Raw genomic sequence first — 24,192 nt, 5'->3', positions numbered from 1 at the left:
TGGGATTACAGGCTTGAGCCACGGCGCCCGGCCCTGACCTAACATTTGAAAGGTGGCAAGCATTCAACCAGGTTGCTGAGTTAATCGGAGACGTAGAGAAGATGATGTCAGGGAGGGTTTTAGATATAAACACCCTGATATTTATCATTTTAACCACTTGGAAGTGTACATACAAGTCAATGGCATTGGCCAGGTTCAGTGGCTCACGCCTGTAATCCCAGCACTTTGGGAGGCCGAATCACAAGGTCACGGTAGATCGAGACCATCCTGCCTAACGCGGTGAAACCCCGTCTCTACTAAAAATACAAAAAATTAGCCAGGCATGGTGGCGGGAGCCTGTAGTCCCAGCTACTCAGGGACTCATGCCTCCATCTCCCAAGTAGCTGGGATTACAGGCGTGTGCCACCATGCCTGGCTAATGTAACACCCAGCTAATTTTTGTATTTTTAGTAGAGATGGGGTTTCACCATGTTAACCAGGCTGGTCTCGAACTCCTGACCTCAAGTGATCCACCTGCCTCAGCCTCCCAAAGTGCTGGGATTACAGGCGTGAGCCACTGCGCCCGGCTGATTTTTATTCTTTTAATGAAGGCCGGTTGATATTACCTTGTCTGTATATACCGCATGTTGTTTACCCATTGTTGTTGATGGACATTTGGCTGGTTTCACCTCTTGGCTATTGTGAATAAAGCTGCTGTGAACACTGGTGTACAAATATGTTAGAGATCCCGTTTTGAATTCTTTTAGGTGTATACCCAGAAGTGAAATTGCTGGATTTTATGACAATCTCACATTTAACTTTTGGAGGAGCTGCTGAAACTGTTTTCCACAGCTCTGGCACCATGTTATGTCCCCGCCAGCAATGCACGCGTGGTCCAATTTTTCTGCATACGCACCAACGTTTGCTATTTTCCATTAAAAAAAAATTATAGCTGGTCGGGCGCAGTGGCTCATGCCTGTAATCCCAGCCCTTTGGGAGGCCGATGTGGGCAGATCACCTGAAGTTCGGAGTTCAAGACCAGCCTGGCCAATGTGGTGAAACCCCATCTCTACTAAAAATACAAAAATTAGCCCGGCGTGGTGGTGCATACCTATAACCCCAGCCACTTGGGAGGCTGAGGCTGGAGAATCACTTGAACCCAGGAGGTGGAGGTTGTAGTGGGCCGAGATGGTGCCACTGCACTCCAGCCTGGGCAAAAAGAGTGAGACTCTGTCTCAAAAAAAAAAAAAATTATAGCCATCCCAAAAGGTGTGAAGGCACATCACACTGTGGTTTTGATGAGTATTTTCCTAGCGACATCAGAGAGTGTATGGGAGCACGGGAACACAGGCCAGACCCCAGCAGGCGGACGAACAGGGCAACGCCGGGCTGGCCAGAGGAGATAAGCGCGGCTCCTTGGAGCTTGTGTGCAAGTCACTGTCCTGGGGAGCCGGCTACGGCTCGATGAGTCTCAATTAGGAAAGGCCGGGGCTGGCAGAGGAAGGGAGGAGAGCATTCTTCATCCTCATCACATCCTGAGCCCGCGCCCCAGGCTCCCACCACTTCCCTCCCTGGCCACAGGGCTCAGGACAGGGCTGAGGAACCATGTCTCCATGCCCGACCGCCCTCTTCTGTCTTGGTGAGTCCTGAGGGTCGATCTGGGGAGTGCTGAAAGACAGGCATGGACTGCCAGACAAAGGATTTTTAAGAAATTTGCATCGGTGATGAATTTCAGGACGAAAAGGGACCTATGAGAGCCCCTTCACTGGTTGGGTGGGGAAGCTGAGGGCCAGCGAGGTGGTGTGTTTTGCCTGAGTTATTCCAGTGTCTTCGTGGCTGGGTCAGGAAATGAACAGAGGTATCCTAGCATTGGTCACAACTTCGTTCTACTACACTGCAGCTGCCCCTTTTTAAAAAACTGTGGGCCGGGCATGGTGGCTCAAGCCTGTAATCCCAGCACTTTGGGAGGCCGAGACGGGCGGATCATGAGGTCAGGAGATCAAGACCATCCTGGCTAACCCGGTGAAACCCCCCGTCTCTACTAAAAAATACGAAAAACTAGCCAGGTGAGGTGGTGGGCGCCTGTAGTCCCAGCTACTCGGGAGGCTGAGGCAGGAGAATGGCGTAAACCCGGGAGGCGCAGCTTGCAGTGAGCCAAGATCGTGCCGCCGCACTCCAGCCTGAGTGACAGAGAGAGACTCTGTCTCAAAAAAAAAAAAAAAATACAATAAAATAAAATAAACCCAAAAACTGTGAGCCAGGCACAGTGGCTCATGCCTGTAATCTCAACTTTGGGAGGCCGAGGTGGGTGGATCACCTGAGGTCAGGAGTTCAAGACCAGCCTGGCCAACATGGCGAAACCCCATCTCTACAAAAACTAGCTGGACATGATGGTGGGTGCCTGTAATCCCAGCTACTCGGGAGGCTGAGGTGGGAGAATTGCTTGAAACCGGGAGGCAGAAGTTGCAGTGAGCTGAGGTCAGACATTGCACTCCAGCCTGGGCAATAGAGAGAGGCTCCGTCTCAAAAAAACGCTGACTGCCGTGGCTCATGCACTTTAGGAGACCGAGGCGGATGGATCACCTGAGGTTGGGAGTTGGAGACCAGCCTGACCAACATGGAGAAACCCCATCTCTACTAAAAATACAAAATTAGCTGGGCATGGTGGCGCATGCCTGTAATCCCAGATACTCTGGAGGCTGAGGCAGGAGAATTGCTTGAACCCGGGAGGCGGAGGTTGCGGTGAGCCGAGATCACGCCATTGCACTCCGGCCTGGGCAACAAGAGCAAAACTCCGTCTCAAAAAAAAAAAACATTGTGGACTTGATATCTGGACTAGGTTATGGATTTAATTTGTCAGTATCCCTTACAGCAGTGGAGTAAATAACAGTCCCCTGACGGATGGGTGGCAGGTCGAATGCATTTACGCTGCCTGCTCTTCACTTGTGCTGGGCATGTCGAATGCATTATTTCCTGATTTCTACAGGAGAATTTGACCACTAAAGGGACAGCATCTCCAAAAGGCTAAGCAGGAAGGAGATGGTTGTGTTACTGGAGATGAGAGGGTTAACTGCGAATACAAACAACCTCTCATTCATTATCCATCCATGGGTGTATTCTTTGTTTTAAATTTTTTTTTTTTGAGACGGAGTCTTGCTCTGGCGGTCGCTCAGGCTGGAGTGCAGTGGCATGATCTCGGCTCACTGCAAACTCCGCCTCCCGGGTCCAAGTGATTCTCCTGCTTCAGCCTCTGAAGTAGCTGGGATTACAGGCATCCACCGCCAGCTCCGGCTAATTTTTATATTTTTAGTAGAGACGGGGTTTCACTATGTTGGCCAGGCTGGACTTGAACTCCTGACTTCAGGTGATCCACCCGCCTTGGCCTCCCAAAGTGCTGGGGTTACAGGCGTGAGCCACCGCGTCCGGCCTGTTTTAACTTTTATTTATTTAATTTTACTTGAGACAGGGCCTCACTTCTGTCACCCAGGCTGGAGTGCAGTGGCATGATCATGGCTCACTGCAGCCTCAACCTCCCAGGCTCAACCAATCCTTCCCCATCAGCCTCCTGAGTAGCTGGAACTACAGTTGCACACCATCATGCCTGGATCATTTTTGCAATTTTTGTAGTTATGGGGCCTCGCTATGCTGCCCAGGCTGGTCTCAAACTCTTGGGTTCAAGCGATCCACCCACCTCGGCCTCCCAAAGTGTTGGGTTACAGGTGTGACCTGTACAGGTTACTGCATCTGGCTTAATTTTTGCTTCAATTGCTTTTGGGATACAAGTGGTTCTTGCTTACATGGATGAACTATCTAGTGGTGAATTCTGAGATTTTAGTGTACCTGTCACCTGAGTAGGGTACCTTGTACCTAATGTGTAGTTTTTCATCCCTACCCCCCTTCTGCCCTTCCCTTCTGAGTCTCTGAAGTCCATTACATCACCCTGTATGCCTTTGCACACCCACAGCTTAGCTCTCACTTGTGAGAACATACAGATTTTTGTTTTCCACTCCTGTGTTACTTTACTTAGAATAATGCCTTCCAGCTACATCCAACTTGCTGCAAAAGACATTTTTTTTTTTTTTGTGAGATGGAATCTCACTGTTGCTGAGGCTGGAGTACAGCAGCGTGATCTTGGCTCACTGCAACCTCCTCCTCCCGGGTTCAAGCAATTTTGCTTCAGCCTCCTGAGTAGCTGGGACTACAGGCACCTGCCACCATGCCCAGCTAATTTTTGTATTTTTAGTAGAGACAGGGTTTCACCATGTTGAGGAGGAAGGATGGTCTTGATCTCTTGACCTCATGATCCACCCGCCTCGGCCTCCCAGAGTGCTGGCATTACAGGTGTGAGCCACTGTGCCTGGCCAAAGGACATTATTTTGTTCCTTTTAATGGCTGAGTAGTATTCCACACTCATTTATTTTTACTTATTTTTGGACATGGAGTCTCACTCTGTCACCCAGGCTGGAGTGCAGTGGCATGATGTCAGCTCACTGCAACCTCCATCTCCCAGGTTCAAGTGATTCTCCTGCCTCAGCCTCCTGAGTAGCTGGGATTACAGGCTCCTGCCACTACGCCCAGCTTATGTTTGTACTTTTAGTAGAGACAGGGTTTCACCATGTTGGTCAGGCTGGTCTTGAACTCCTGACTTCAGGTGATCCACCTGCCCTGGCTTCCCAAAATGCTGGGATTACAGGCATGAGCCACCGCGCCCGGCCAGTGAGAACTTTAAAATCTACTCTCAGTGATATGCGAGTGTGCAACATGTTATTAACTACAGTCACCACGACGTGCAATAGATCTCCAAGATACACTCCTCCTGTCCAACTGAAACTGTGTCTCCTTTGACCAACATCTCCCCAAACCTTACCCCACCACCCCAGTAACCACCTCTGCTCCTGTAAGTTCCCAAGTCCACACTCTTTACCACTAAACGGTGCTGCTAGGGTTTGAACCCACCTCCTGCCAGTTGTAGGACTGTGGATAAGATACTGTCTCACTAGCCTGATGTATAAGAGGGGACTGAAAATGGTAGCTAACCCGTACGATTACGGCGACTTGGAGTCCATGCACAGGAGGCGCTCAGCACGGCACCTGGAAGGTTCCCAGCCATGGTACAGGGTCGCATGGAAACCTACCAAGAGGCTGAGGCGGGCTGTGATGGGGCAGGCGGAGGGGGACAGAGAAGCAGCTGGAGCTTGGGTTGGGGTGCAGAGGGAGCCTGTGGTTGACAAAGGCTGGTCGCCACTGGGGAGCTGGTGACCAGCTGTCACTCTCTGAGCTCAGAGTCAAGAGATGATCTGGGTTCACCCACTTCTTGCTATGTGAGCTACAGAAGGTTGCTCAGCCTCTGCCCAGTTTCCTTGTTTGCCGTGGGAATGACAACTATCCCGCCTGTGTGTGTGTGTGTCTGTGTGTGTGTGTCTGTGTGTGTGTGTGTGTGTGTGTAAGAAGGAGGGTTACCAGATAAAACACTGGATGCCTGGTTAAATTTGAATTTCAGATAATTAGTACTTTTTTTTTTCTCTTCTTCTTATTTTACTGAGACAGGGTCTTGCTCTGTTGCCCAGTCCGGAGTGCAGTGGTGCAATCTCATTTTTTTTTTTCTCGAGATGGAGTCTTGCTGTGTCGCCCAGGCTGGAGTGCAGTGGCGCGATCTCAGCTCACTGCAACCTCCACCTCCCGGGTTCAAGCGATTCTCCTGACTCAGCCTCCCAAGTAGCTGGGATTACAGGCACGTGCCACCATGCCCGGCTCATTTTTTATATTCTTAGTAGAGATGATGTTTCACCATGTTGACCAGGCTGGTCTCGAACTCCTCACCTTGTGATCTGCTCACCTTGGCCTCCCAAGGTGCTGGGATTATAGGCATGAGCCACTGCGCCTGGCCAGTGGTGCAATCTTACCCTATGGCAGCCTTGACCTCCTGGGCTCAAGCAATCCGAGGAGGGGATCGCTTATAGACATGTATTTATATACATATATACATGCATATACACATATGTATACACACACATTCATGCATATACACATGTATAGCTATATACATGCATATACACATATACATACATACACAATGTATACATATATATACACATGCATACATACATTCATGCATATACACACATGTATACACACACATATGCATATACACACATGTATACATACATATACATATATGTGTGCATATACATGTACGCACAGGTGTATGTTTACATATATGCACTATATGTGTATATACATACACTGATCAGATCAGGGTAAGCAGCACACTTATGTTCTCAAACACGCATCCTTTCTCTGTTGGGAACCTCCACCATCCTCCTTCAGGCTATTGGAAACGATATATTATCATATATATTACATCCTACCATGTAATCACGGATATGGATTCAACCAAACGTTGTAAATACTGGGAAACCCATGGCCAGTACACACTGAGATGACCTGACTTACACGCTGGGGCTCCGTCCTGCTCCATCCCTGGAGCCCAACGCATCCCATTAGTGTGGGGTTTTACTGCATATAGGACATATACAATAAAATCCAACAATATACAATGTGCAATAGTATTTACAATACTTGTCTATACAATTGCGTACTATTGGAATGCACTTGGATATTATTTCATATTGGAGACTGAAGTGAGGAAACGAAGGGACAGCAATATCTGAGGTCCCACTCCTCACATCCACTGAGGAAGCCAATGGACAACGTCTAACACGAAGGAATCCACAGAGAGCAGTATGCGTACTTTTTCCTAGAACGATGAAGATATAAAATGCCAGAAGGAACAACTGAAATAGTAAAAAATGTATGCGGGGCAGGGACAGTGGCGGGAGCTGGACAGGGTGGGTCAAGGAATCTCTGCTTGACTTTCAAAAGATCTATTTTTTGAGATGGGGGTCTCACAGTGCTGTCCAGGCTGGAGCGCAGTGGGCACCATCTTGGCTCACTGCAGGCTCGACCAGGAATCCTGGGCTCAAGGAATCCTCCCAACCTCAGCCACCCCAAATAGCTTGGACCACAGGCGCATACCACCATGCCTGGCTAATCTTTTTTTTTTTTTGGTAGAAATGAGGTCTCACTACATTGGCCAGGCTGGTCTCCAACTCCTGATCTTAGATAATCCGCCCTCCTTGGTCTCCCAAAGTGCTGGGATTACAGGTGTGAGCCACCATGCCTGGCCTTAAAAGAGTTGTCATTGTGGTAAAATACATAGAAAAGTCTGCTATAGCTGGCATTTGGTACATTCAGTGTCGTGCAGTCATCACCTCTATCTAACTCCAAGACATTTTGGCACCCTCCGAGGGAACCCCACGCCCGTTACGCCGCCACGTCTCGCCCTCCTCTCCCACCACCCCCAGCGCTCTGGCCATGGATCTGTTTTCTTCTCCTTCTTCTATAGATTTACCTATTCTGGATATTTCATGTAAATGACCTCATAGACTATGCGGCTTTTTCTGACTGGCTTCTCTCACTTAAATTACATGCACATGTATATTTTGAAGAAATAAATAATTAGGACAGAATAAAGCATATGCGTGCAAATGTCTCATCACCACGCCCAGCAGGCGGGAATGTCCATAAAAGCGAGTCCTGGCATCTGGTCCCTTTCTTCTTTCCTCAGGGCTGTGTCTGGGGCATGTGCCAGCGCAGACAGGTGAGTCCTTCCCCCAGACCCCTTCCCTCCTGCGGGATCCGCCAGCGTGCGAGGGCAGCGGGGCCAGGCGGGGTCTGCAGGGAGGCTGACTCAGCCCTGCTCCTCTTCCAGGACTGCTGCCCAAGCCCTCCCTCCAGGCTCTGCCCAGCTCCCTGGTGCCCCTGGAGAAGCCAGTGACCCTCCGGTGCCAGGGACCCCCGGGCGTGGACCTGTACCGCCTGGAGAAGCTGAGTTCCAGCAGGTACCAGGATCAGGCCGTCCTCTTCATCCCGGCCATGAAGAGAAGCCTGGCCGGACGCTACCGCTGCTCCTACCAGAACGGAAGCCTCTGGTCCCTGCCCAGTGACCAGCTGGAGCTCGTCGCCACCGGTAAAGGAAGGGGGATCGGAGCCTGGGACTGCCTGGTCCTCCGTTCAGGACACAAATATGGGCGACACTGAGAGTAGGGATTAGGGCCGGAATAAGGGTGAGGCAAACCAGGCACTGGCCTAACTGGTGGTGGTGCCACAACATTTATGGATCAATGTGAATAATATATATATATATATTTTTGAGACAGAGTCTTGCTCTGTCACCCAGGCTGGAGTGCAGTGGCCGGATCTCAGCTCACTGCAAGCTCCGCCTCCCGGGTTTACGCCATTCTCCTGCCTCAGCCTCCCGAGTAGCTGGGACTACAGGCGCCCGCCACCTCGCCCGGCTAGTTTTTTGTATTTTTTAGTAGAGACAGAGTTTCACCGTGTTAGCCAGGATGGTCTCGATCTCCTGACCTCGTGATCCGCCCGTCTCGGCCTCCCAAAGTGCTGGGATTACAGGCTTGAGCCACTGCGCCTGGCTTAATGTGAATAATATTTTATTTGTTTTATTTTTTGGACACAGGGCCTTGCTGCGTCACCCAGGCTGGAGTGCAGTGCTGCGACCTTGGCTCACTGCAGCCTCCACCTCCTAAGTTCAAGTGATTCTCCTGCCTCAGCCCTCCAAGTAGCTGGGACTACAGGTGTGCACCACCATGCCCAGCTCATTTTTAATTTTTTTGTGGAGATGGGGTCTCTTGACAGTTTTCCCAAAAAGCATTAAAATAAAAGAGAGAGAGAGGGTCTCGCTATGTTGCTTAGGCTCTCAAACTCCTGGGCTCAAGCGATCCTTTCACTTTGGCCTCCCAAAGTGTTGGGATTATAGGCCTGAGCCACTGCATCTGGGTGTGAGTAACATTTTAATGCAATTTTTTAAAAAATCAAAATAAATCGCAAACCATCCACAATGAAAAAATAAATCAGAATTTCAAATAAAGGCAGAATCAGGCAGTGCCTGTGCCAAGTCATACCAGAGCCTGCCAAAACGAAAAACAGGCACTCTTTTATCTGTATTTTAATGCACTTAAAAAAATTAGAGATGGGGTCTTGCTATGTGGCCCAGGCTGGAGTGCAGTGGCTGTTCACAGGAGCAATCATAGCTCACGGCAGCCTGGAACTCCTTGCCTTAAGCAATCCTCCTGCCTCAGCCTCATGAGTAGCAGGGACTACAGTCACAGGCCACCGTGCTTGGCTCAGGATTCTTTTTAAAACTTGGTTTTGGAATCATTTTTAGACTGACAGAAAAGTTGCAAAGATAATATTAATGAAAATATTTCACCCAGGATCCCCTCATGTTAACATCTTACATTTGTTACAACTAAAAAATAAACACAGCACTGGTCCCAGTGGCTCACACCTGTAATCCCAGCACTTTGGGAGGCTGAGGCAGGAGGACCACTTGAGCCAGGGAGGCTGAGGCTGCAGGGAGCTGTGATCATGCCTCTGCACTCCAGCTTGGGTGACAGAGTGAGGCCCTGTATCAACAAACAAACAAACAAACAAAAAAGTAACCATAGGCCAGACACGGTGGCTCACGCCTATAATCCCAGCACTTTGGGAGGCCGAGGTGGGCGGATCACAAGGTCAGGAGATCGAGACCATCCTGGCTAACACAATGAAACCCCGTCTCTACTAAAAATACAAAAAAATACAAAATTAGCCAGGCGTGGTGGTGGTGCCTGTAGTCCCAGCTACTCAGGAGGCTGAGGCAGGTGAATGGCGTGAACCTGGGAGGCGGAGCTTGCTGTGAGCCGAGATAGCGCCACTGCACTCCAGCCTGGGCGACACAGCGAGACTTCGTCTCAAAAAAAAAAAAAAAATCATAATAAATCTTTCTTTCAGGGGAATAAAGTATTCAAATAGAATAATGTGAGTTTTAATGACCTACTCTTCAAATTTTCATTTTTTCAAATATGTTAATTGTTTGGGAATGATTAAATTTTACACCCCAGGAGACTGCACTCATGCCACCCTAATTCCTGGCCCGCTGCACTGTGGTCTATTCCGCGGTGTAAACTCTGCCTACCTCCCCTCTCCTCCCTCACTCCTCTGCAGCATCACTGGCCTCCTCTCTGCTACTAGGATGGACCAGCCTGGCTGCCTCATTACTTCTTTTGGGGTCAGACTCAAATGCTATCTTCTTATTAAGTATTTACCCCACCACCCTCGTCAAAACGGCCCTCCTCACTATCTGGTATGTCAAGTATACCTTTATTTACCTTGGTGATGGCTGTCTATTTTTTAATTCCTGATGGAATTTTTTGTTGTTGTTAGAATACAGGGCTGGGAGCGGGTGGCTCACGCCTGTAATCTCAGCACTTTGGGAGGCCAAGGCGGGTGGATCACCTGAGGTCAGAGGTTCAAGACCAGACTGGCCAACATGGTGAAACTCTACAAAATACAAAAATTAGCTGGGCATGATGGCGAGTGCCTGTAATCCCAGCTACTCGCGAGGCTGAGGCAGAAGAGTTGCTTCAACCTGGGAGGCGGAGATTGCAGTGAGCCGAGATCATGCCATTGCGCTCCAGCCTGGGCGACAGAGCAAAAAACAAAACAAAACAGAACCAAACAAAACAAAACAACAAAAAAAGAATACAGACAGACACATAATAGCTGCTTAAGAGAAAATTAAGAGACAATTTGCTGAGTGAATGTTACAATTATCAGGCAGCTTATATTTTTCTCTTCCTTACTTCTTTTCTTTTGTTTTCTCTTTCTTTGACTTTTTTTGAGACAAGGTCTCACTCTGTCACCCAAGCTGGAGTACAGTGATCACGGCTCACTGCAGCCTCGACTTCCTAGGCTCAAGCAATCCTCCCACATTGGCCTCCCAAAGTGCTGGGATGAGCGGTGTGAGCCGCCGCACCCGGCCTCAACCTTTGTTTCACCGCCTCCTGTGTGCAGGCATGCATCACCACACCGGACTACGACAATACCCTCACGTCAGAGTGGTGTAGGTTCGTGTTGAGGATGGAGACCCTAGAATCAAACTCCGTGACTGCAAATTTCAGCTCTGCCCCTTATGATCTTGGACAAGTTATTTATTTATTTTTAAATTAAAAATTTTCCAGGTTTGTTGAGTTATAATTGAAAAACAAAAATGGAACATATCCAAGGCCTACAAGTTCATGTTTTGATGGACCTATCCACTGTGAGATAGTTACCACGAGCAAGCTAATTAACATACATCACCTCGCACGGGTAACTTTTCTTTCTTTTTTTTTTTTGAGACGGAGTCTCGCTCTGTTGCCCAGGCTGGAGTGCAGTGGCTGGACTCAGCTCACTGCAAGCTCCGCCTCCCGGTTTACGCCATTCTCCTGCCTCAGACTCCCGAGTAGCTGGGACTACAGGCGCCCGCCACCTCGCCCGGCTAGTTTTTTTTTTTTTTGTATTTTTTTAGTAGAGACGGGATTTCACCGTGTTAGCCAGGATGGTCTCGATCTCCTGACCTCGTGATCCGCCCGTCTCGGCCTCCCAAAGTGCTGGGATTACAGGCTTGAGCCACCGTGCCCGGCTCAGTTAACTTTTCTTTTGCGTGTGAGAACACTTACTATCTACCCTCTTAGCAAATTTCAAGGACGCACTGCTGTCTTGTTACCTGGGGTTGGACAAATTATTTAATGCCATGTGCCTTAGTTTCATTTATAAAATAGGGACGTTAAGAGTGAGGACTCCACAGGTCTCTGAGGATTCACTGAACTGATGTACGTCATGAGTTCAGTTTGGAAGGCACCTGGAGCTGGCACTGTCAGCCACATTTACAATGTAACGACTGTATGTGACAATGCAAGCTTACAGCATGGTAGAAGCTTAAGCTGTTTACTTATTCCCATCTCATTTCAAGAGCTTGCTAGGCAACAGGCACTCTGCTAAATGCTTTCTGTGTACTGTCTCGTTCGATCATCCCCATTTTAGCAGAACAAGGCAGTGAGGCTCAGATACAGAGGGAGATTTGTCTCCGGGGCCACTTAAAGGCAGAACCAGGATTTGCACCCAGGCACTAGGATGTAAGCACACAGCCTCGCTTCCTCAACCACTCGGTGACTTGACCTCTCTGTGAGCTTGGCTGGGGGAGTGTGCTGTTTGGGAGGGATACAGCCAGAAAGCTCCCCAGCTCTCAGGCAGGTGTGGGCACCTCCCCAGTCTCAGCTGAGATGCTGGCTGCTGCCTTTAACATCAGACCTTCCTTTTCTCCCAGGAGTTTTTGCCAAGCCCTCGCTCTCAGCCCAGCCCGGCCCAGCGGTGTCCTCAGGGGGGGACGTGACCCTACAGTGTCAGACCCGGTATGGCTTTGACCAATTTGCTCTGTACAAGGAAGGGGACCCTGCGCCCTACAAGAATCCTGAGAGATGGTACCGGGCTAGTTTCCCCATCATCACGGTGACCGCTGCTCACAGCGGAACCTACCGCTGCTACAGCTTCTCCAGCAGGGACCCATACCTGTGGTCGGCTCCCAGCGACCCCCTGGAGCTCATGGTCACAGGTAGGGGTGGTGCAGACCAAACCTTTCTTCCGCAGCCTTTGTAGGTCCTGAGGGCCATTCCCAGGGGAGGGGCCATCGGTGGGGAGGAAGTGGGAGGGCAGGAAGCCCTGAGTTGCAGGCAGCTGGGAGCATGGAGGTTTCTTTTCTTTTTCTTTTCTTTTTTTTTTGAAGTCTTGCTCTGTCACCCAGGCTGGAGTGCAGTGGGGCGATCTCAGCTCACTGCAACCTCCGCCTCCCAGGTAGCTGGGATTCTCCTGCCTCAGCCTCCCGAGTAGCTGGGATTACAGGCGCCTGCCACCACGCACGGCTAATTTTTGTATTTTTAGTAGAGACGGGGTTTCACGCTGTGGGTCAGGCTGGTCTCGAACTCCTGACCTCATGATCTGCCTGCCTCAGCCTCCCAAAGTGCTGGGATTACAGGCATGAACCACCGTGCCAGCCTTGGCTACCATTCTTAAAGGGGGTTTCTTTCAAAAGAGAGCAGCATACCTCATAATGTGGTTATATACATGCAATGGAATATTACGCAGCCTTAAAAAAGAAGGAAATTCTGACACATACGACAACATGGATATACCTTGAGGACATTGTGCTAAGTCAGTCACAAAAGGACAACTACTGTATGATCCTACTCACAGGAGGTATCTAATGTCAAAATTGTAGAAACACAAAGTACAATGGTGGTTGTTAAGGGCCAGAAAGAGGAGAGAGCAGGAATTAGTGTTTAATGGGCATAGAGTTTCAGTTTTGCAAGAAAAATAACTTCTAGAGGTCAACATATCGTACCACAGTGTGAACACACCCGGTGCCACTGGTCAGTACACTTAACAACGTCACATTAAATCCAACAAAATACATCATTTAGTTTTTTGGTAGAAAAAGTCTGTTTTGGCCGGGCGCGGTGGCTCACGCCTGTAATCCCAGCACTTTGGGAGGCCGAGGTGGGCGGATCACGAGGTCAGGAGATCGAGACCATCCTGGCTAACACAGTGAAACCCCGTCTCTACTAAAAATACAAAAAATTAGCCGGGCGAGGTGGCGGCGCCTGTAGTCCCAGCTACTCGGGAGGCTGAGGCAGGAGAATGGCGTGAACCCAGGAGGCGGAGCTTGCAGTGAGCCGAGATCGCGCCACTGCACTCCAGCCTGGGGGACAGAGTGGGACTCTGTCTCAAAAAAAAAAAAAGAAAAAAGACAAAGTCTGTTTTGCCCCCAAGGTCACAGTGAGGGGTAGGACACAGGAATCCAGAAGAAGAAATAGAACCGAGGTTCTAAGAGGTCGGACAGGAGTTGCATGCATTTCCTTGTTAAGTATCCCAGAATGTGCCAGGTGTGCCTTACAAATGCTGCCTTTTTTTTTTTTTTTTGAGAGCCTCGCTCTGTCACCCAGACTGGAGTGCAGTGGTGTGATCTCAGCTCACTATAACCTTCATCTTCCGGGTTTAAGTGATTCTGCTGCCTCAGCCTCCACCTCCCGGTTTTAAGCGATTCTCCTGCCTCAACCTCCCGAGTAGCTGGGACTACAGGCACCTGCCATCACGCCCAGCTAATTTTTGTATTTTTGTAGATACGGGGTTTCACCATGTTGGCCAGGCTGGTCTTGAACTCTTGGCCTCAGTTGATCTGCCCGCCTCGGCAAAGTGCTGGGATTACAGGTGTGAGTCACCACGCCTGGCTAAGCCTTTTTCTTTTTTCTTTTTTTTTTTTTTGAGATGGAGTCTTACTGCATCGCCCAGGCTAGAGTGCAGTGGTGCAATCTTGGCTCACTGCAACCTCTGCCTCCCAGGTTCAAGCGATTCTCCTGTCTCAGCCTCCCAAGTAGCTGGAACTACAGGTGCATGCCACAATGCCTGGCTAATTTTTGTATTTTTGATAGAGACGGGTTTGACCATCTTGGCCAGGCTGGTCTTAAACTCCTGACCTCAGGTGATCTGCCCACCTCGGCCTCCCAGAGTGCTGGGATTACAGGTGTGAGCCACTGCACCTGGTCAGAAATACCATTTGACCCAGCAATCCCATTACTGGTTATATATCCAAAAGCATATAAATCATTGTATTATAAAGATAACATGCACACATATGTTCATTGCAGCACTATTCACAATAGCAAAGACATGGAATCAACCCAAATGCCCATCAATGACAGACTGCATGAAGAAAATACAAAGTCTCACTGTCGCCCAGGCTGGAGTGCAGTGGTGCGATCTTGGCTCACCGCAACCTGTGCCTCTTGGGTTCACGCCATTCTCCTGCCTCAGCCTCCCAAGTAGCTGGGACTACAGGCACCTGCCACCACACCCGGCTAATTTTTTGTATTTTTAATAGAGACGGAGTTTCACCATGTTCGCCAGGATGGTCTCGATCTCCTGACCTTGTGATCCGCCCGCCTCGGCCTCCCAAAGTGCTGGGATTACAGGCGTGAGCCACCGCGCCCGGCCAACACAAGCTCATTCTTCTTCTGAGGCTAACACTAGCTCATTCTTCCTAACATGAGCTCATGAAGACGCGGATCCACTTACTCTTCTTCAAATTGAGATATAATCCACATAACATAAAATGTACCATGCCAACTAGGATGGCTATGATTATTAAAATAAAACAAACGGACAAGAAGTATTGGTGAGGATTTGGAAGAACCTTCCTGTATTGCTGGTGGGAATATAAAATGGTGCAGCTGCCTTGAAAAACAGTCTGTGGCCAGGCGCAGCCTGTAATCCCAGCACTTTGAGAGGCTGAGGAGGGTGGACCACAAGGTCAGGAGATCGAGACCATCCTGGCCGACATGGTGAAACCCAATCTCTACTAAAGTACAAAAAAAAGTTGGTCGGGCATGGTGGCAGGCACCTGTAATCCCAGCTACTCAGGAGGCTGAGGCAGGAGAATCGCTTGAACCTGGGAGGTGGAGGTTACAGTGAGCTAAGATCGCAGCACTACACTCCAGCCTGGGCAACAGAATGAGACTCCGTCTCAAAACAAAAAAAAAAAGAAAAGAAAAGAAAAGAAAGAAAAACAGTCTGGTAGTTTTTCAAAAAGTAAAACACAGAGTTACTATATGACCCAGTGATTCCACCACCCCTGGGTGTGTGCCCAAGAGAATAGAAAACTTATGATCACACAAAGACTTGTATGTGAATGTTCACAGCAGCAATATTCATAATAGCAAAACGTGGAAAAAACCCAAGTGCCCATCAACTGATGAACGGATCTGCTTTTTTTTTTTTTTTTTGAGACGGAGTCTCGCGCTGTCGCCCAGACTGGAGTGCAGTGGCTGGATCTCAGCTCATTGCAAGCTCCGCCTCCTGGGTTCCCGTCATTCTCCTGCCTCAGCCTCCGGAGTAGCTGGGACTACAGGCGCCCGCCACCTCGCCCGGCTAGTTTTTTGTATTTTTTAGTAGAGACGGGGTAGCCAGGATGGTCTCGATCTCCTGACCTTGTGATCCGCCCGTCTCGGCCTCCCAAAGTGCTGGGATTACAGGCTTGAGCCACCGCGCCTGGCCCGAATCTGCTTCTTACTAAGCCGGCGATGGAAGATAAGTCTAACACCTTTCAAATTTGTCTGTATTCAGCGTCTGCGCTGTGTGTGTCAGAGAAAGGGGTTCCAGGGAGCCTAGACATCTCAGGAGAGGAATGGAGGTATCTAGAGGATATAGGGAACCACGGGGAAGACCTCACATTGCTTTGCTTTCTTATACTTCTTAGAATTCTCAGAAGCCACCACTGAACTGACCGTCTCATTCACAAACAAAGTCTTCACAACTGGTGAGTAACCAGGCATTTCATGCTCCGCAGAAAGGAGTGTGAGGATGGAGCTCTGTCTTCCATTATCTAAGCCTATAGGCTTTTTTTTTTTTGAGACGGAGTCTCGCTCTGTCTCCTGGGCTGGGGAGTGCAGTGGCCGGATCTCAGCTCACTGCAAGCTCCGCCTCCCGGGTTCACACCATTCTCCTGCCTCAGCCTCCCGAGTAGCTGGGACTACAGGCGCCCGCCACCTCGCCCAGCTAGTTTTTTGTATTTTTTTAGTAGAGACGGGGTTTCACCGTGTTAGCCAGGATGGTCTCGATCTCCTGACCTCGTGATCCGCCCGTCTCGGCCTCCCAAAGTGCTGGGATTACAGGCTTGAGCCACCGCGCCCGGCCTTCGGCCCACATCTTCTAACCTCTCCAGGCCTCTGCAGATACGCTTTCCTCAGTCTCCTTCCCTTGCCTTTCCTGGAAAATCTCCATTTCCTTCCAGACTAAACACCTTCACAGATTCCTGATAATAGGGTAGGTATCTCCATTGGGCCCATGGGACTCTTGCTTTCATGAGGCACCTGATCCCAGAGAGTTCTATTTTTTTTTTTTTTTGAGGTAGAGTCTTGCTCTGTCACCCAGGCTGTAGTGCAGTGGTGAGATCTTGGCTCACTGTAACCTCTGCTGCCCGGGTTCAAGCGACTCTCCTGCCTCAGACTCCAAGAAGCTGAGATTACAGGTGCGTGCCACCATGCCTGGCTAATTTCTGTTTTTTTAGTAGAGACGGGGTTTTAGCATCTTGGCCAGGCTGGTCTTGAACTCCTGACCTTGGGATCCACCCATCTCAGCCTCCCAAAATGTTGGGATTACAGGCATGAGCCACTGCGCCCGGCATATCCCAGAGATTTCTAACCCTGCGATGGGGTCCTTCCCTATCTTCAGTTCAGAACCTCCCAGTCACCCTCAGGATGCAGTTCCAATTCCTCAGCTTGCTATTCCATGAGCTTAGATTTCCAGCCACTGTTGATCCCTCCCATCTTGTCTGCACACCTTCCATTCATTCCCACGCTGTTCTCAGCCCCACGGTCACTTGAATCTCTTCTGGAGGCTTCCTAACCTCTCCTGACTCTGAATCCAATCTACTTGCTCTGCCTTTTCTTCCATTTCCCCATGGCGTCAATTCCTCACGAAAGCCTTGGCCGTCCAGGCTGGATTGGTGGCTTCCTCTCCTCTCGCTCAGTGCCTTGTGGGCTGTCTATTACAGCAATTTTCACAGTATATTAAAATTATCGCTTTGCTGTCATCCCCGCACGTTGGGAGGCCAAGGCAGGTGGATCACCTGAGGTCAGGAGACCAGTCTGGCCAACGTGGTGAAACCCTGTCTCTACTGGAAATACAAAAATTAGCCGGGTGTGGTGGTGGGCATCCGTAATTCCAGCTACTTACAAGGCTGAGGCAGGAGAATCGCTTGAACCCAGGAGTTGGAGGTTGCAGTGAGCTGAGATCACTTCAGCCTGGACAACAGAGTGAGATTCCATACTAAAAAAAAAAAAAAAAAAAAAAAACGCTTTACTTCTCTGTCTCCTCCAATGGTCTGGGAACCGCAGATAGACAATGTCTTATGTTTTTGTTGTTGTTGTTGTTTTGAGACGGAGTCTCACTCTGCTCACTGCAATCTCGGCTCACTGCAACCTCCGACTCCTGAGTAGCTGGGACTACAGGCGTGCGCCACCATGCCCAGCTAATTTTCGTATTTTTAGTAGAGACGGGGTTTCACCTTGTTGGCCAGGATGGTCTCCATTTCTTGACCTCAGGTGATCCGCCTGCCTCGGCCTCCCAAAGTGCTGGGATTACAGGCATTCAGCCAGTGCCATGCCTGGCCTGACAATGTCTTATTAATATGTGGGTTCCCATGGCCCAGCACATGGCTGAGTACCTGGCAAGTCTCAGGAGAAACTTGAGGAATAAGAGAGCTGGCACGTTTGAGGTGCTCATATGTCAAGCACTGTGCTTTATATTACTAACATTACTATTATCTTGACTTTCACATCAACCTATAAGGGATCTCGTTAATTTTATTGGACACATGGGGAAACCGGCTTACAGATGCTGAGTCGCTTGCCAGATAGCTCACATCTAACAGGTGATAGAGTTGGGGTTCAAATCTGGAGGACAGCCTGACTCTACAGTTCATGCTTTTTTTTTTTTGAGACGGAGTCTCGCTCTGCCGCCCAGACTGGAGTGCAGTGGCCGGATCTCAGCTCACTGCAAGCTCCGCCTCCCGGGTTCCCGCCATTCTCCTGCCTCAGCCTCCCGGGTAGCTGGGACTACAGGCGCCGCCACCTCGCCCGGCTAGTTTTTTGTATTTTTTAGTAGAGACGGGGTTTCACCGTGTTAGCCAGGATGGTCTCGATCTCCTGACCTCGTGATCCGCCCGTCTCGGCCTCCCAAAGTGCTGGGATTACAGGCTTGAGCCACCGCGCCCGGCCGCTTTTTTTTTTTTGGACAGGGTCTTGCTCTGTTTCCCAGGCTAGAGTGCAGTGGTGCAATCCTGGCTCACTGTAGCCTCAACCTCCCAGGGCTCAGGTGATCTTCCTGCCTCAGCCCCCACTGAATAGCTGGGACTACTGGCACGTGCCACCACGCCTGGCTGATTTCTGTATTTTTTGTAGAGATAGGGTTTTTCCATGCTGCTCAGGTGGGTCTTCAAGGCCTGGACTCAAGCCAGCCTCCCACCTCAGCCTCCCAAAGTGTTGGGATTACAGGCATGAGGCACCGTGCCCAGCCCATGCTCTTCTTAAACGCTGTGGAATTCGACCTCCCCGTGTGTGTGTGTTCCGAGTTGGCACAGTGACGGGGGAGGGAATATAGTTTCATTTCACACTTAGCCTGTTTTTGTTCCCAGAGACTCCTAGGAGTATCACCGCCAGTCCAAAGGAGTCAGGCTCTCCAGCTGGTGAGTAAGTCGTCCGCTCCAGACCCCCTTCCTTCTCACTCATCTCTTCACCCAAAGCCAAGTCCTTTGTCTACACAGGGGCTGCAGCTCTCAGCTCTTGGGTTCCAGTGTGTAGAGTGAAGGCAGTTATCAGCGTAGGGGGTTCAGAATTGCGCATTAAGATCAGGCGGGAAGGTTGAGATTTTAAAAAGGGTCAGAGAAAGAGAGATTCCATCTCTTCCTCACCCTTTATAACTGTCTTCCCTTTTGCAATACATCAGATAACGAGGCAGCATCTGTGTGTGGGGAGTTGTCTCAGAGCCCTGTGGGAGCACACGAGGGAGAGATGCTACTTAGAGAACTGGGCTCATCTGGCCCTGACACCTACTCGGGAGGGGAGGAACCCTCCAGGAAAGAGAATGGCATCCCAGCTAGTAGAGAATAACAGGATCTCTGAGAAGCCCAGGATGTGGCTTGGAGAGGGTCCTGCAGGTGGGCCTTTTCTGCAGACGGGCTTTTTCTGCAGACGGGCTTTTTTGGAGGTGGGCTTTTTCACCGGCTCCTGCCTGTCCTCATTCCTCCAGGTCCCGCCCGCCAGTACTACACCAAGGGCAACCTGGTCCGGATATGCCTCGGGGCTGTGATCCTAATACTCCTGGCAGGGTTTCTGGCAGAGGACTGGCACAGCCGGAGGAAGCGCCTGCGGCACAGGATCAGGGCTGTGCAGAGGCCGCTTCCGCCCCTCCCGCAGACCCGGAAATCACACGGGGATCAGGATGGAGGCCGACCGGATGTTCACAGCCGCGGGTTATGTTCATGACCACTGAACCCCAGGCATGGTCGTATCCAAGGGACGGATCATGGCATGGGAGGCGACTCAAAGACTGTGGCGCGTGTGGAGCATGGGAGCAGGAGGGCAGAGGCTACAGCTGTGGAAAGGAGGCCACGCTGCCTCCTCCTGGTGTTCCATCAAGGAGCCGTTCAGCCGGTGTCTGTCTGTCTGGCTCTCTGTCTGAGGGCACCCTCCATTTGGGATGGAAGGAATCTGTGGAGACCCCATCCTCCTCCCTGCACACTGTGGATGACACGGTACCCTGGCTGGACCACAGACTGGCCTCTTTCTTCAACCTTCTCTAATACGGGCTCCAGACGGACCTCAAACGTTCCCGGCTCTCAGGGCTGACTCTGTTCCATCCCCTGTGCAGAACCCTCCCGTGCTTCCCCTTGGCCCTCTGTGCTCTTGTCTGGTTTTCCCCCAGAAACTCTCGCCCTCACTCCATCTTCCACTGCAGTCGAACAAATCTCCTTTCGTCTCTCAGAACGGGCCGTGCAGGCAGTTTGGGTATGTCATTCGTTTTCCTTAGTATAAAACTAGCGTGTTGCCCTCTTCCCTTCACATCAGAAAACAACATCAGCCTGTGCAACATGGTGAAACCCCGTCTCTACCAAAAAAACAAACATTAGCCAGGTGTGCTGGTGCATCCCTATACTCCCAGCACTTCAGGGGGCAGAGGTGGGAGAACGGCTTGAGCCTGGGAGGCAGAGGTTGCAGTGAGCTGAGATCACACCACTGCACTCCAGCCCGGGTGACAAAGCCCGACCATGTCTCAAAAAAACAAAGTTATGAATATGCTAATTACCTGATTTGATCAAAACACATTGTATACATGTATTGAAATATTGCTGCCTACCCCATAAATAGGTACAATTATGTATACATTTTTAAAATAATAAAAATAAAATAAGATAATGCACCATCTCCACCCCTCTCATATTTACTTTCTGAAGGAAATGTTAGGTCTTCTCAAAGTAAATTTCTATACTTACTATAGCTTTAGGCGTTTCTTGACCATCTAATGAGTGTAAAACTGTACCACTGGGTCAGGGGCAGTGGATCATGTCTGTAATCCTAGCACTTTGGGAGGCCAAGGCAGGAGGATCACTTGAGCCTAGGAGTTTAAGACTAGCCTGGGCAACATAGTGAGATCCCATCTCTACTTAAAGAAGATAAAAATTTTTTTAAAAAAGGAAAAGAATGGCCACGATGGCTCATGCCTGTAATCTCAGCACTTTGGGAGGTTGAGGTGGGTGGGTCACTAGGGAAAAGACAGAAGGATGGCAGAAAGAAGCTCCAGGACGACGGCTGTGAATCAGGGCTACTGAGCACACAGCTTGGGTGAAGGGGGAACGGGAAGGTTGCTTAGAGAAACCTCCAAATGTAAGAATGGGTTAATTATTTGTCTTAACATAGTGGAAAATCATACTGAGATGCTATCAAAAGACAGATGAAAAATAATTATAGAGGCCAAGTAAACTAAGTAGATTTTAAAAAGACAAGTATAGCCTAGGCAGAGTGGCTCACACCTGTAATCCCAGCACTTTGGGAGAATGAGGCAGGATCGCTTAAGCCTAAGAGTTCGAGACCAGCCTGGGCAAGATGGTGAAACCTCATCTCATATATAAAAAATACAAAAAATTAGCTGGGTGTGGTACCACATGCCTACTCTCAGGTACTCAGGAGGCTGAGGTTGGGGATCACCTGAGCCCACGGAGGTTGAGGCTGCAGTGAGCCATGATTGCACTACTGCTCTCAAGCCTGAGACCCTGCCTCAAAAGAAAACAAAAAATAAAAAGCAAATATAAACGTTAGGGGAACAACAACAAAAATAAAAGAATCAAGTTATATTACCTGAAAATTCTCAGCCGTGAGTATCTGTGGGTATAAAAATGTGATACTGGCCAGGCGTGGTGGCTCATGCCTGTAATCCCAGCACTTTGGGAAGTTGAGGCGGGCGGATCACCAGGTCAGAAGATCGAGATCAGCCTGGCCAACATGGTGAAACCTCGTCTCTACTAAAAATACAAAAATTAGCCAGTCGTGGTGGCATACACCTGTAGTCCCAGCTACTCAGGAGGCTGAGGCAGGAGAATCACTTGAACCCAGGAGGTGGAGGCTGCAGTGAGCTGAGATTGTGCCGCTGCACTCCAGTCTGGGTGACAGAGTAAGACTGTCTCCAAAAAGAAAAAAAAAAGTGATACTGAATGTTGATGTGCAGACGTAGACATAAACATTGGAAAAGAAAAAACAGTAAGAACAACACTGTAGAAGAACTAAGTCCCTGCCTATTATGATAGGAATCCAGTAAGTGTAAGCTCATTCACATGGTTACACATTTTTAGAAATCTAATATTAACAAGTTCCTAAAGAAAACAGCTAAAAGTGGGTGTCTCTTAGGCGGAGCAATGGAAGAGACGGTTGGTTAGCCATTGCATTTTGTACACACCCTTTTATTGCTATTGGAATTTTTTAAGCAGGTGTGTGTATACTTTTGTAACACAATAAATAATAACAGTATACATCTTTTCTTTTAGAAGTATGCTGTTAAACAGAATTAAGAACAGGAAGTTTCAAAATTGTTTCCTGCAGGAGAGAAGACTTACTGATGGGAGAGAGTTCTGAAACACCTGCTTTGCATACTGCTGCTTGAAGGGGTGGCCTACCCCTCCACACCTGTGGGTGTTTCTCATTAGGTGGAACTAGAGACTTGAGAAAAGAAATGAGACACAGAGACAAAGTATTAAGAAAAAGTGGGCCCAGGGGACCGGCGCTCAGCATACAGAGGACCCACGCCGGCACCTGTCTCTGAGTTCCCTTAGTATTTATTGATAATTATCTTTACCATCTTAAAGAAAAGGAAGTGGCAGGATAATAGGATCATTGTAGGGAGAAAGTCAGCAGTAAGACATGAATAAAGATCTCTGTGACATGAATAAGTTTAAGGAAAAGTGCTGTGCCTTGATATGCATATGTAAACCTCTCCATAAACCTTTTTAGTGCATAAAGAGCAGCATTGCGCTAGGAAGTCCCGCCTTTCGCCCTAACGCGGTTTTCTCCTTTCTCAGTAAACAGAACATACAATCGGGTTTTACACGGAGATGTTCCATTGCCCAGGGACGGGCAGGAGACAGATGCTTTTCTCTATCTCAACCGCCAACAACCGCCAAGAGGCCTTCTTTCCTCTTGTACTGGTCCTCCTCAGCACAGACCCCTCACGGGTGTCAGGCTGGGGGACGATCAGGTCTTTCCCATCCCACGAGGCCATATTTCCGACTATCACATGGGGAGAAACCTTGGACAATACCTAGCTTTCCTAGGCAGAGGTCCCTGCGAACTTTGACAGTGTGCGTGTCCCTGGGTACTTGAGATTAACAGAATGGTGATGACTTTTAACCAGCAAGCTGCCTTCAGGCACTTGTTTAACAAAGCGCAGCCTGCACAGCCCAAAATCCTCTAATCCTTGAGTCACCATAGCACATGTCTCTTGCAAGGACAAGGTTGGGGGTAGGGTCACAGATTAACAGCATCTCAAATACAGAACAAAATGGAGTCTCTTATGTCTACTTATTTCTATATAGACACAGTAACAGTCTGAGCTTTCTTTTCCCCACAGCTGCTTAGTTAAAAAATCACATTTTAACTTCAAAATATCCAAACTAATAACACAGTTTTAAAATAACAAATTATTACAAATACTACAAAATAATAAAAATACCAGTAGTGCAGAGTGGAAATGCAAAGCTATGCGTGCTAGAAGGCTAACATTCAATTAGTCATAACAAACAACAAAATTAAAGAACAAGATAGTTGTGACTTACCTTGGTCAATCACTTTCCATAGTAATTCAAGCCATTCAATCCAGGACCTCACCTCGGAAAATGAAGGAAAAAAGCAACAGAAAATAGTACAGAGGTCTCTGGTGTTCAAAGAATAGGCGCTGCAGGGAGATGTGGGTGCCTGAGCTGTGCCCAGTCACTCAAAGGGCACACCTGACGCTACCTGTTCACTTGGGGCTTCGGAGGAGAGGGGAAAGACAAATTCCTCTGAGGCACTTTCTGTCTCCTGACTTCACTTCTTGCCTACCTTCGACTGCACTTCCTGAATTGATGTCACTTCCTGTCTTCTGACGTTGCCTCCTGTATGACCTCACTTCCTGTCTTCTACCGTCACTTCCTGTCTTCTGACTTTACTTCCTGTATGACCTCATTTCTAGGCTTCT

The 24,192-nt window shown here is 49.2% G+C and overlaps 1 protein-coding gene across 3 annotated transcripts; it reads left to right on the top strand.

Annotated features, from left to right (window-relative positions):
* The first annotated feature begins 1,260 nt into the window (after nucleotides 1-1,260).
* Nucleotides 1,261-21,160, top strand: GP6 (glycoprotein VI platelet). Of its 3 annotated transcripts, none has more exons than XM_023197370.2 (7): nucleotides 1,261-1,618; nucleotides 7,607-7,639; nucleotides 7,751-8,008; nucleotides 12,188-12,472; nucleotides 16,169-16,228; nucleotides 19,106-19,156; nucleotides 19,720-21,160. In XM_023197370.2, the coding sequence occupies exons 1-7, from the start codon at nucleotides 1,585-1,587 to the stop codon at nucleotides 19,953-19,955; spliced, it is 957 nt and encodes a 318-aa protein (XP_023053138.2). In that variant the 5' UTR covers nucleotides 1,261-1,584; the 3' UTR covers nucleotides 19,956-21,160. The 3 variants fall into 3 exon arrangements, with proteins under 3 accessions (XP_023053138.2, XP_023053140.2, XP_023053139.2); XM_023197372.2 differs by having other exon boundaries at nucleotides 19,798-20,649; XM_023197371.2 differs by lacking the exon at nucleotides 7,607-7,639 and having other exon boundaries at nucleotides 19,720-20,649.
* The last annotated feature ends 3,032 nt before the right edge of the window (nucleotides 21,161-24,192 follow it).

This window comes from Piliocolobus tephrosceles, chromosome 21, assembly GCF_002776525.5.
Source record: "Piliocolobus tephrosceles isolate RC106 chromosome 21, ASM277652v3, whole genome shotgun sequence".
Lineage (NCBI taxonomy): Eukaryota > Metazoa > Chordata > Mammalia > Primates > Cercopithecidae > Piliocolobus > Piliocolobus tephrosceles.
This window is presented reverse-complemented; position numbering and strand designations above follow the sequence as displayed.